Raw genomic sequence first — 13,522 nt, 5'->3', positions numbered from 1 at the left:
GAAGGACAGATTGGGTAAAGGACAACAGCCAGATTTTCTACTGGCCACACAGCTGTTATTCAGTTATCGCCATTGAGGTCTACAGATTAGAAAAAGGTCATTCAGTCCATCAAGTCTGTGCTGGTCAAAAAGAACCACCTAACTATTCTGATCCTATTTTCCAGCCCTTGTCTTACAGCCTTGTATGCCTTGGCTCCACAAGTGAACATCTAAATACTTCTTAAATGTTATGAGGGTTTCTGCCTCTCACACCCTTATAGGCAGTGAGTTTCAGATTCCCTTCACCCTTGTTTTTAAAAAAATTCCTTACCTCGAAACCTCCTGCCCCTAACCTTAAATCTATACCATCTGATCACTGATCCGTCTACCAAAGGAAAACTTTCTTCTTGTCTACCCTGTCTTCATCTCCGCATATTTTTATACATCTCAATCGTGTGCCCCTCTCAGCCTCCTCTGCTCAGGGAAAACCACCCTGCTCTATCCAATCTACCATCATAACTAAAACTCTCCAGTCCAGGCAACATCCTGGATAATCTCCTCTGCATTCTTTCCAATGCAATCACATGCCTCCTATAATGTGGATTCCAGAACTGCACACAATACTCTAGCTGTGGCCTAAACAATCAGTGTTTCCCAGGATCCTACCATTCATCATGCATTCCTTTAGTTTGTTTGCCATGCCCAAGTACATTACTTCACACTTATATGGACTGAATTGCATTTGCCACTAATGAAACCATCTAACCAGGCTGTCCATATCCTCCTACAATCTAAGTCTATCCTATTCACTATTTACCACTCCATCAATTTTCATATTATCCACAAACTTACTGATAAACTCTCCAATGTTCAAGTCTAAATTGTTTGAATATACCACAAGCAGCAACACTGATCCCTGCAGAATCCCGCTGGACACAGGCTTCCAGTCTTCCACACTGGACCTTCTCAAAAGAAAACGCCAGTGTAGACTGGAGTCATGCGTGGAGACTCTGCAGAATCCCAATCATAGCGCACTCCAAAGGAATTGACCGGGAAATTGAAATTTCTGGCAGGCAATTCTGATATGCCTGAAACACTCCGAGAGTCTCCGTTTAAATCCGAGACTTCAGATGGTTCCAGTGCAGTTAAATAACAGAGATGTGCAGCAAAAGTTAAATTATTAAGTTCAAATCGAAAGAACTGCGGATGCTGTGAAGGGTCAGTCACTGGACCTGAAACATCAACTCTGATTTCTTCTTCACAGATGCAGCCAGACCTGCTGAGATTATTAAATTCGTTGTCTAACTCCTGAGTTAAGTATTAAAACAAAATCATACTTACCCTACGTACCTCAAACTCCACCTCCTCCAGACCACTTTCACACACCATTCCAACTGGACCAGATTTATCGCATCCTCCTTAATTCACCCTAAACAGTGCATCACCTACCTTGCCACCTTGAAACCCTGAACTTGGCACACTATGCCTGACTCAAATGGGACCCAACAACCTACCCAGCTGTTACTCTTCGCAACTTCCTACTTCCTTGCTCCTTGACTATACACCTAGGCACCCAACTCACCCAGCACCCCACACTTGCCTCATGTATCTACACTTTGACAGGAGCTGTAAAAGCATTTGTCATGACCTTAAGTTTCAGAATACAGCAGGGAACTGTTGTGAAAGGGAATGTGTCTTGTCTTCTTCTGACAGTTGCATACTATGAAATAATTGTGATACTGGAAGTCTGAGTGGAATCTCCTGTATGACGATGCTGTGACTTTAAAAAGGTTATTTTGTCCTGGGTTTTTGTTTTGAAGAGAGATTGTAAAGGCAGAAGTGCTGAAGAGTCTAGGGATCTAGCTTTTTTTAAAAAACAGTTCAACAATGGAAGGGGAGTGGCCAGTTCTCCCAGTTCAGGTTCTAGTTCATTTTAGCTGCAGCAGTCACAAGATGTGTGGGTACCAGAAGGGTTGCAAGCTTCAGTAAATGATTCCAAACTGACTTTCTCTCAAATGTCTCTAGTTGCTGCTGTCTCCTGGATTGGAATCCTACCTATAAGAATCTGTGTTTGAATTTATTTTGGCAAGGGGGTGCGTTTATGGGATGTTACTATTTTGGAACAGTTAATTAGTTAAGTTACTATATCAAGTATTCGGTTAAGTTTTCCAACAGTTAAGTTATTTTAAATTCCGCTTTCTTTTGTTCGTGTTTTAACTGTCGTGTTTAAATAAATTGTTTTGCTTAAAGCCGAGTGATTTGACCAGTTGCCTGGAACACCCACTTCATATCTACCTTTAAAATAAGTAGTAGTTAGGCTCTAGGCTATTTTCTTAAAATATTTTGAGGTGGTCTGGCCTGATCCATAACACCTGGCTGAAATGATGAACTCCCTTCCTCCCTAAAAAAGGGATTGCCAATCCTCTAAAAAAAATCAGGACCCATATCAGAGACCAGTGGGTTAAGAGGAACTTACATCTTGAGCAAGAGATTGAGTAAACAGGAAATGGAGCTCAAAAGGGTGTTCAGCAGAATTTGGGTACGTGAAAGAAAGAGTAGTTAGCCAAAATTAGACATATGACAACAATGGAGGATGTAGCAGAGGCAATCAAGCTCAGCATCTTAATCCTCATGGTAAAAATGTTCACAAGTTCTTCAAATTTATTAACAAAATGAATAATAATGTAAATACTCAAAAGACATACTGCTCGACATAAGAAGGGAAAAATCTCAAACTATATTGCATTAATATAATTTCACATCTAGCCTATTTAAAAAAAAACCTGTCACAATGGAACTACTACTGATAGGAACATTCAGTGTGAGATCACAAACCATGCAAATAAAACCCAAATGTACCATCATTTCACTAGTACTTGTTTTGGCTTTTACTCAGTATATATTCATAACTACAAACAGTACCCATTTCTATTTTTGTGGGCCCAATGGGTATATTTTAAACATTGACTGCCTTCATCACTGGCACAGAGCACCATTTGTGCAGTACCATCTACAAGATGCCTTGCGGCAACTCAGCCAGATATTTCTAGCCCAACAACCTCTATCACTTAGAAGTTAAGGGGCAACAAATACATGGAAATACACCTACAAGTTGATCTCCAAATAGCACCAGTGATTTGGAACAACATTACTGTTCCATCACCATCACAGCATCCATATCCTTGAAGCCCTGGCATATACAACTGTGAATGTATTGACATCACATCACCTACAGTAGCTCAAAAACATGGCTGACATTAACTTCACCCGGGCAATCTGATTTGTTTAGATTTTCTTTTTTGCTCTCCACCTTACATTCTTTCCCCAATATGAGGTGGGGAATGGCCATCTCTCTTGTAATTACAATTCACAGCACTAGAAATGAAATGCAAGAGATTTGAAGTCACATACTTTTCTCTGTACATCACTGAGGATGAGGTATTCTGCAGATAGATCCAGACTGGCTTTCAGACTTGGGTACACATTGGTATTAAAAGAGTCAGGCATAAACCTAAACATAAAAAAAGGAAATGTAAATATGATACAATAAAAGTGGTCCTATTCTATTTGAAAAATCAACAAACTGAAGACCCCAAATTACCAAAGTGGTAGTACACACAACTCAACACAATTGGAGAAAATTTAAGCAAAATTTCTATTGCTTAAACTTTATGCAAGAAAGGACGACACAATTCACTAGAACTGAACCTAAAACAAACATCATCACAATGACCCTCCAAACAGCATCCCATCCAGATTCACCACCTCTACCCTATCTGTGTAAGCCCGCATTTCCCATGGCTAACCCATCTAGCCTGCACATCCTTCAACACTATGGGCAATTTAGCATGTCTTTGGATAGAAAAGATAAAGATGAAGTTAAGGAATATAACATTCAATTAGCACCCAATGCTCCCAGTCTTCAGTTCTGAACTACTCACATAAAAGCAGAGACATGTTAATTATTCATAAATATTTAAGCAGTTGCTTTGATTTATTCACGAGCATTCAGATATACAAGACATACAAGTTTTTAAGAGCGGTTTAGCTAATAAACATACAGCAAAAGAGAACATTACATCAAATCAATGTTAGATAAGGGTTTCTGCACCCAGAACTGCCAAAGGCTAATCCATTTACTATCAGTTAACATATATAAAAAAATTAAACCTGGGGAGATGCGAAATATACTGAATAATATTGTGCGTCAGTTTTTACTGTGGAGAAAGAAATGAGGGCTAAAGAACTCAGGGAAATAAATATTGATGTTTTGAAAACAGTTCACATTACAGAAGAGGAAGTGTTAGAGGTCTAAGAAAACAAACATGGATAAATCTTCAGCACCTGAACTAGTGTATCCCAGGACATTATGGGAAGTTAAGGAAATTGTCGGGTCCCTAGCAATAATATTTGTATCATCTATAACTAGGAGTGAAGTGTCCATGACTGGAGAGTGGCTAATGTGCCTTTATTTAAGGAAGGATCCAAGGAGAAATCTGGGAACTATACACCTACGAGTCTGACTTTGGTGGTGGATACATTGTTGGAGGTGATGCGAAAAGATTGAATTTACATGAATTTGGAGAGGCAACGTATGATTATGGATGGATTTGTGCGAGGGAAATCGTGTCTCACAAATTTGATAAGAGTTTTTTGAGGAAGTAAACAAAAAGATTGATGAGGGGAGAGCGGTAGGCATTGTGTACTCAGGCTTTAGTAAAGCCTTTGACAAGGTTCCGCACAGTAGTTTAATTAGTAAAGTTAGATCACACGAGATCAAGGTAAGCTTGCCAGTTGGATACAAAACTGGCCTAACAGCAGCAGACAGAGTGATGGTGGCGGGTTATTTTTTGGACTGTAGGACTGTTACCAGCAGAGTTCCACAGAGATCGGTTCTGGGTCGATCATTTAGATGTGAACATAGAAGGCATGGTTAGTAAGTTTGCAGACGACACCAAAATTGATGGTATCGCGGACAGTGAAGAAGGTTATCTAAATTACAAAGAGATTTTGATCAAAGGGGTCGATTGGCTGAAGAATGGCAGATGGAGATTAATTTGGATAAACGCGAGTCATTACATTTTGGTAAAACCAACAAGGGAAGGACTTATTCAATTAAATATAGAGTCTTGGGTCATGTCGTAGAACATGGAGACCTAGGGGTTCAGGCACATAATTCTTTTAAGTTGGCGTCACATGTCGACAGGGTGATTAAAAGGCATTTAGCATGCTTGCCTTCATTGCTCAGACCACTGAGTGCAGGAGTTGGAATGTCATGTTGAGATTGTACATGATGTTAGTGAGACCTCTTCTAGAATGTGTTCAGCTCTGATTGCCACGTTATAGGAAAGATATTAAGCTGGAGAGTGTTAGAAGAGATTTACCTGGATGTTGCCAGAAACGAAGGGTTTGAGTTATAAGGAAAGGGTAGATAGACTGGGACCTTTTTCCACTGGAGCATAGGAGGTTAAGGGGTGACCTTATAGAGGTTTATAAAATCATGTGCGGTATAGATAAGGTAAATAAGGTTTTGGAGTAGATCTGTAGCTCGGGTTGTGGGTGTTGACGTTGGTTGGCTCGCCGAGCTGGTTTGTTGTTCCGCAGACATTTCGTTACCATGCTAGGTAAGATAAGGTAAATGACGGGTGTCTTTTCCCTAGGGTGGAGGATTTCAAGGCTAGGGGATAAAGGGCATATAGAGGAAAAAGATTTTAAAAAGATATGAGGAGCAGTTTTTTTTTTAAACACAGAGAATGGTTCATGTGTGGAATGAACTTCCAGCTGAAGTGATGGATGTGGGTATAGTTAAAGCATTTAAAAGACATTTGGATAAGTATATGAATAAGAAATGTTTGAAGGGATATGGGCCAAGCGCAAGCAGGTGTGATTAGTTTAGTTTCAGATTATGGTCGGCATAGACTGGTTGGATCAATGGGTCTGTTTACATGCTGCATGACTCTATGACTAGGAAGTATAGTCAAAGCCACAGGGACAAAAGAGGCAACAAGAGGAGGAGAACCTTGAACACAGGCTGCCTACCAAGTGTTTAATGACTCCGGGTGCCAATTACAGCATCCAACACTGCAAAATGGAACTTCTCTCTAATCAGATGGACAGTAGCTACAGCAAGTAAAACTTATGCCAAGGAACAAAACAGGAAAATAATATCAGAACTTTTTTTTTTTTTTTAAATGAAATCAACACTTCAATGCATTGACATCATGATGTATTGCCAACTGTCCACTTTAGCACAAGGGGCATCTTAATCTTAATGTAGCTTAAAAACAGAGGAGTTATTAGTTCAGAATGAAAAAACATTATACTTAAGCTGTTATATTGGTTTCTGCACCTGATGGTCTGTAAACAAGTCCATGACACAGTACACCACATCTTCAGCTCTCTATTCTGATCTGCTCCAGTGATCAGGAAACGCCAGAAAGGGACACTACAGAGCAGAGAGAAAAATAAATAATTAACAGAAGATCAAATCAGAGTTAATACGTATCAATATCAAAGAAGAAGTTTACATCTACATAGCACCCAACAGGATCACTCTCATAACCTCAAAATGCTTTATAACCGAATACTTATTGAAACAAGGCTATTTGTGATATTTTATAAAATTATTTCAATTCACAGGCCACATTGTTGTGTTTTGTTCTTCTTAATCAACTTTCACAAACACAACTTCTGGTTTTTCTAGCTTCATGCTAAAGTAAAGAAGCCATGCAATGTTACAGCCCAGTGTTCAAGGCTAAAATACCTTGAGGCACTGAGTTTCATTTAAAAAAAAAGTAATTTCCTTAGGTTGGTTTTGCTAGATTTTAGTCTCCATTAACAGTTTTGATTTGTATGAAGGAAGCTGGGCAATAAAATTTTAAAACTTAAAGGGAAAGGAAAAGAAAATTAGCAAAAATAACTTCTCAAGGCACCATCTCAACACAAAAAATCTTCACTCAAGATTGCTGGACCTCATTCACTGATGTCCTTCAAGTATTTTACTTCTGCATTGTGAAAATTCGGAATTCTTCAGCCTGACAATCATTTTGCATATTTGGGGTTATATAAGTGCTTCATATCTCTGGGTACCAATTACAGCATTCAACACTGCAAAGTGATACTCTTCACAGGGTTGAAAGCTACAGCAAGTCAAACTTTGTTTTGGGGAAGGAAACAAAATCATGAAAAATTTTCAACATTTTCATTCACACCACACAAATGCCAACAATGATCATCTCCAATAAAAGACAAATAAATCATCACCCCTTGAAATTCAATGGTGTTGCCATCACTTAATTCCCGACAATCAACATTCTGGGGTTACCACTGACCAGAAACTCAACTCGACATACCACAAAAACACAGCAGCTGCAACAGGTCAGAGACTTGGAATTCTGCAACAAGTAACTCACCTCCTGACTCCCCAAAGACTGTTCATCATCTATAAGGCACAAGTCAAGACTGTGATGGAATATTCCCCACTCGCCTGGATGGGCGCAGCTCCAACAACACAAGAAACTTGACACCATTCAGGACTAAGCAGCCAGCTTGACTGAACCACATCCACAAGCATCCACTCTCTCTACCACTGAAGGTCAGTTGTACACACTGCTGCTATAAACAAGATGCACTGCAGAAATTCAAAGATCCTTAGACAGAACCTTCCAAATCCATGACCACTTCCATTTAGAAGAACAAGGGCAGCAGACACATAGGAATACCACTAACTGCAAGTTCCCCTCCAAGTAGCTCATCATCTTGACTTGGAAACATACCACCATTCCTTTACTGTCGCTGAGTCAAAATCCTGTCGTTTCCTCCCCAAGGGCAGTACGTGTCAACCTACAGCACACAGACTGCAGCGAATCATGGCAGCAGCTCACCATCACCCTCTCAAGGGCAACTAAGGATGGGCAATAAATACTGGCCAGCCAACAATGCCCATGTCTGATGAGCATATAAAAAAAAATTCTGCAGCAATTCAGACAGTGACCAGAGATAATTACCCTTTAACCACCAATAAGGGGCCAATAAGTACAGCTCAGATTTTAAGCAAACATGAGTATTGTTGCATTTGGGACAGCATTTAAAGACATCATTTTTGGGGTTCAACCGAGCTGTTTTCATTCATACAAAGCACTGAAGATCTCAAGGACTATTTAAAAGTACACCATTAAGAAGACAATGATGCTCTTTGCATTAAAATTATTCCAAAGAACTACTACGGAGCAGGTATCATGAATAGACAGAACACAATATGCAAGTAAGGTGACATACAAGAACTTGAGGAATCTTGAAAGGCTGGATGTAAAAAGATCGTTTCCCCTTGTGAAACAGCGGGCATTGTTTGAAAATAAGGGGTCCCCCATTTAAAACAGCGATGAGGAATAACTATTTCTCATTGTGGATTGAAATTCTTTGAAACGCTCTTGCTCCAAAGGTAGTGGATGCAGACTCTGAATATTTTTAAAGCAGAGGTAGATAGATTCTTGACAAGTAAGGGCATGAAAGGTTATTTGGGGTAGGCAGGAATGTGATGTAATCAGATCAGTCAGTAACTTTCTGATTGACGCTGGAGGCTCAAGGAGCTTGGTGCTGCTTCTAAATCACACATTCATACACGATTTAAAACAGTAATCTATACTGAATATGACTTAATTTAACAGCAGGTTTTTAAACTGTCTTGCAGTTGTCACAGTCTGAGTGATTTTGTTGATATTGCTCAATTATTGATATTTTGAAATGTTCATATTCTGAATACCGTGAAGCAACTAATTTTAATGCATCTTGTCACGAGCAAAACTCCTATCAGCTTGAACATTTACCGAGTTGAACGTTAGTACAACTCCTTTCAGTGTGATTTGAAGTAAATGCTCAAACTTTAGGCAAATATTCAAACTTGGCAGATCTTTCCTCCATGATATAAAATCTGTAAAGAATCTTGCAATTATTTAAGAAAATAAGCACTACTGTGTAGGACTGTTTACAGTGGCCCATTTCCATAGTTCCTTTGATGAAACCGATACATTCTCTCTTTTTGAAACAAGCTGGTTTAATATTAGTTTTAATAAATTGCCAAGCGAGGCAGCTCAATGGAGCTCCAACACTGAATGAAAGGATCTGGGTTCATACCCTTGATTCCCCACAAAGCAGCTCCCAATCTCTGCCACGTTGTCATAGGAGGGAGCTGAGCAATAGCCACACACTTCTTCAGTGGAGGGTTGCAGGGAAGCGGGGGCAAAGAGGAGAAAATCACTCCAACCTGTTTTTGGACACTTCCTAGTGGACAGTTTCAAAGTGGCACGTGGTCCGGAGACCTAGAAAGGGTAAATGGGAAGACAGAAAAACAAATCCCAAAATAATTTTGCAGTACTGCTTCTAAGTTCTTCCACAGTCACTTAGTTCTGTCATTATTAAATCACAAAAGTAAAACTCTATTACTAGTCTGCAGACAGGTGTTTGGAAAAAAAAAAGGGAGGTCAGGACAACTTCAACTCCCTCCTCTCATTTGGATGACAAGTGAGAGCACAAGTAACAAGAAGAACTGCTTTTAAATTGAGCATGATGCATGAACAAAATGAGTTAAAAATACTGTACTTTCTTGAAACCACCTATCATATGGATTAAATGTGAACAGGAAATTTTAAGATAATGCAGCACCATATTTCTGTACACTTGCACGTCGTACAGAATTGCTGCTGCATCGATCAAATAGCAAGTAGACATCTATACATACAAATTTATGAACTTACTCTGGATCTTGTTTTTTGTGATTGTCACAAAAAAGTAGGCATGACAATGGTCGGCCATCATGGGGTTTCCATTCATGAAGACATCTGGCAGAAGGTCCAAACAACAAATAAAAAGATAGGAATTAAACAGGAGATGCACTTCACAAAATATGACCATATCAATTTATTGACAGGATATTTCTGAAGCACAGGAGAGATTAACAGGTTATTTTCATGTTTCTCTCCAGTCACATACAATACATACTGGAATTATATGTGTTAAACACATCTCAACAGTAACATAAAATCAATCCCAACTTCTGACCAGCATTCAGGAATGAAAATTACAGCATCGTCACGACATCTAGCGAATGAGCTCTCACGAAAGAAACCCCAGCAAATTAATGCTTGTAAAATGCTGTCAACACAAAGCTCAGCCATAACTTTCCACATTAAAATGTTTTAGTGAAAAACAACTGGCAGCAGAAAAATAAATGCTCTCGTTAAAGAACTTCAAGAAAGTACTTATTTGTAGGTACGATCCTAGAACAAAACTCACATCATCACATTATATTTTTGGGTAGAGATAAACATGACATTACACTAACGAGTCATTTCCCACATTAGTTGCATCAGTGAATCCCACTAAGATAAATTACTCTATTTTATTAATAAACGTCTGACAACAAGTTAGTTACCCAATCTTGATGAGGGAATCACTTAAGTCTGACCTAACCTAATATGAGTGAACCTAATGTGGAGAAATCAAATCTGCATAATTGCAAGTTGTTTAAAGAAAGTGTAAAACAAAAATATAGCTGATCAAATGCTATCCAATTCATCAGTAAAGTAGCAAAATTAAAATCAGGTCGCAATGAAAACTCTTAACAAGCAAAACTCAATTTCACTCAACAGCATTATGCAACTGTTGTTCAAAGCCCAGCAATTTTGCCTACCAGCAGTCTAACAGTAGCGACAAACAAGCACAAATCTCAACGTAGATGAAAAGCAATGCTTATATTCCACCTTCGTCTGGAAAGTTGAGTGAATTAGAGATCAATTGTAAATTATGCACAAAAGGAAGGTACAACAATCACAGGAAAAACGTGGACACAATCTGATGTTGAATTAAGCTACACCAGGTCTAGAGAAACCACACCAAAATGTCACAACTAATTCTAAGAGTTTATCAAGATATTCCTTTAAATTCTTTAAAAAAACCTGACACGTAAACAGTTTCAAGTGCTACTATTTTGACTAAACTTGAACTAAAAACAGTAGACAGGACACACTGCAGGCTACTTGAGCTAAATGATTTAATTTGTATTGGTCATTCATCCCACAACTGAAACCAATGTTCTTAAAATGATACCCATGCTGCGCTCAGATCTAAGGCATGATTGCTAGAATTAAAATTTAAAGAGTTGTTCAGGAGTACAGACCTTGAGTATTTCTGAAAAAATAAAAGACACTTTGTCAAAGTTTTTTGTCACTCACTCACCAGGATAATTTGCATGAATTTAGTAAGAAAACCACTTTTCATGCATGAGAGATGATGGCTGGATTCATTGGCAAGTGGATTCTAAATGAAATGCTGTCATGGAGAATGCATCTGTTAATGTTGATTAACAGTTAACTGCCAGGCTTTATTAAAATTTTAAACCAAGCAGGTTGACTGATTGTTCAAAGCATTATGCTGAGCAGATCATTTCTTATTTTACACTGCCCAAACTCATGAAACGTCCTAAGGCGGTTACGCTTGATCCTGAAAAGGACCCCATCCACCTCAGACTAAGGGCTCTAAGGGATCTTAAAAGTTTCAGCAATTATTGAAGCAAGTTATTTCAAGCTGCTACTAGCGGTAGCAACACAAACGGCATGCACCATGAACAGGATGCTGCCATCAAGCCAAAGAGACATTCTGCTTTTGACACAAATTAGTTACATAGCATATGAATTCAGGGCTGGTGTGGCACCATGCATGTTGGACACACATACAACAGAATGCACAATCACAGAAAATAACACATCCCTTCAGCTGTTCAGAACAAGGTATTGATTGTACCCAATCAGCCCATGCTTGCAAAATGCATAACACTGTCCAACATTAAACCTGATTCTGCTGTTGGATATTTGCGAATCATCTGGGGGTTTAAGAATGAAGAATTTCACTGACAACCAATTCAGGATTGTCAGTCAGGTTCAGAATGACATACTCTGAAAGGTGTGTGCAGAGCTATAAAAATAATTAATATACAGGTCCCTGTTTTTTCTGGACAGAAACAACAAGTACATGCATCCTGCCTGTTTCAACTCTACAAAACAGTCGATAAATGTAATAACTCAGGAAGCCCAACTAGAAAGGAACATCATTTATTGTTGAACATCAAGACAGACAGAGTCACGATTCACGGTGTAATAGGCTAGCCCCAGCCTGAGACAGACAGCTCTGCAGACCCATCCCGGGTCTGCCTTATTTTTTATATATCCCGAAGTGCTCTTACACACAACGTTTTTCCCACGACCAAAATCACTGTGACATTTTTTTTCAAACTAGTGACGACCATCAGTATACCAGCCATGCAGCTGATTAGATATTTACATGAAAAGCCAGTTACGAGCAATGCAAACCATCAAAAGTCAGGGAAGGGGCAGGGAGAGCAGGAACGGGCTAAAGCAACCTGGAGTTGGAAGGGGAAATAAAGCATTGTATCCCGCACAGTGCCCACCTCTCTCTAAAGGCACCAGGTCTGCTTTAATGAGATTTTTTCGTCAACCTGCTTTGAGTTACGACACTTCTGGGCCAAGTTTGATTTGAACCTAGGCGTCGTGGCTCAGAGGTAGGGACACGACCAATGACTCACAAGAGCCTCTCCCAGGTCTGCTCTGCTTGTTTTTAAATCACCCTGTTTGGGGTTGTTATTACACCCCTCTGGAGCAGGTCGGGCTTGAACCTGGACCTTTTGGGCCAGAGGTAGGAGCATTATTACTGCCCTAGAAAAGCCCTCCAGGTAACGTTTATAGATACATTCCAAATCAACCTGTTCAAATATTATTACTCACCTCTCAAGAATGTAGGACTTGAACCCAGGTTCAAAGGTACGGGCACTACCAGTACACTATTAGAGCCCCTGGGTCAGCTTTAGTTTTTCTTTTTATTTCCCCAAAATCCTGGCCCTTTTTTTTTGTTAAATTACCTGTGCAGACAAGCTGTAACAGTTCTGGGGCAGATAGGTCTTTGACCTAGGCCTCCAGGCCCAGAGACTGCATACCCCACAAGCCCTTGTCAGCTTTATTTCTTCTTATACCAGGTCAGCTTTATTAAAATCAGTCTGTTCAGAGATGTTATTTCACACCTCTGGAGCAGGTGGGGCTTGAACCCACACTTCCTGGCTCAGAGGGAGGTACACGCTACCACTGCACCACTCGCGTCCCCATTTTTTTCTAATCAACTGTTGATATGTTATTACACACATTTGGAGCTGCTGGGACTTGAATCCAGGCCTCCCGGCCCAGGGGTAGAGATACTACCACTGTGCCATAAGAGGCCAACTAAAGCCCCCAAAGGATTCAGGTGATGAGTTCCAGCTGGGCAGGTGATTGTTACCAAGGAAACCGATACTCAACAAGCTCCACAGGTAGATTAATTAGGTGATTTCCCAAGGTCCTTAAAAGGAGTTATCACAATAACTATTCACCGATTCATTTTGCAGGGCACGCTCTGACCACGAGAGTTGATCTGCTTAGTTTAAATTCAAACAAAACCTGGTAGTTAACTGTGAATCATCATTAATGGATGCATTCTCCATGGA

At 39.7% G+C, this 13,522-nt stretch overlaps 1 protein-coding gene across 3 annotated transcripts in view; it reads right to left on the bottom strand.

Moving 5' to 3' along the window:
• edc4 (enhancer of mRNA decapping 4) overlaps positions 1-13,522 on the bottom strand; it is a 96,540-nt gene that overhangs the window by 67,951 nt on the left and 15,067 nt on the right. For all 3 annotated transcript variants that reach the window (XM_048605691.1, XM_048605689.1, XM_048605690.1), the window contains exons 9-11: positions 9,732-9,815; positions 6,329-6,424; positions 3,391-3,490 (exon numbers count right to left, since the gene is read on the bottom strand). In XM_048605691.1, the coding sequence (XP_048461648.1) occupies positions 3,391-3,490; positions 6,329-6,424; positions 9,732-9,815 (280 nt within the window). The remainder of the gene's footprint in view (positions 1-3,390; positions 3,491-6,328; positions 6,425-9,731; positions 9,816-13,522) is intronic.

Source organism: Rhincodon typus, chromosome 15 (assembly GCF_021869965.1).
Source record: "Rhincodon typus isolate 14 chromosome 15, sRhiTyp1.1, whole genome shotgun sequence".
Lineage (NCBI taxonomy): Eukaryota > Metazoa > Chordata > Chondrichthyes > Orectolobiformes > Rhincodontidae > Rhincodon > Rhincodon typus.
Note: the sequence above shows the minus strand (reverse complement) of the source record. Positions and strands in the feature narration are given on the sequence as shown.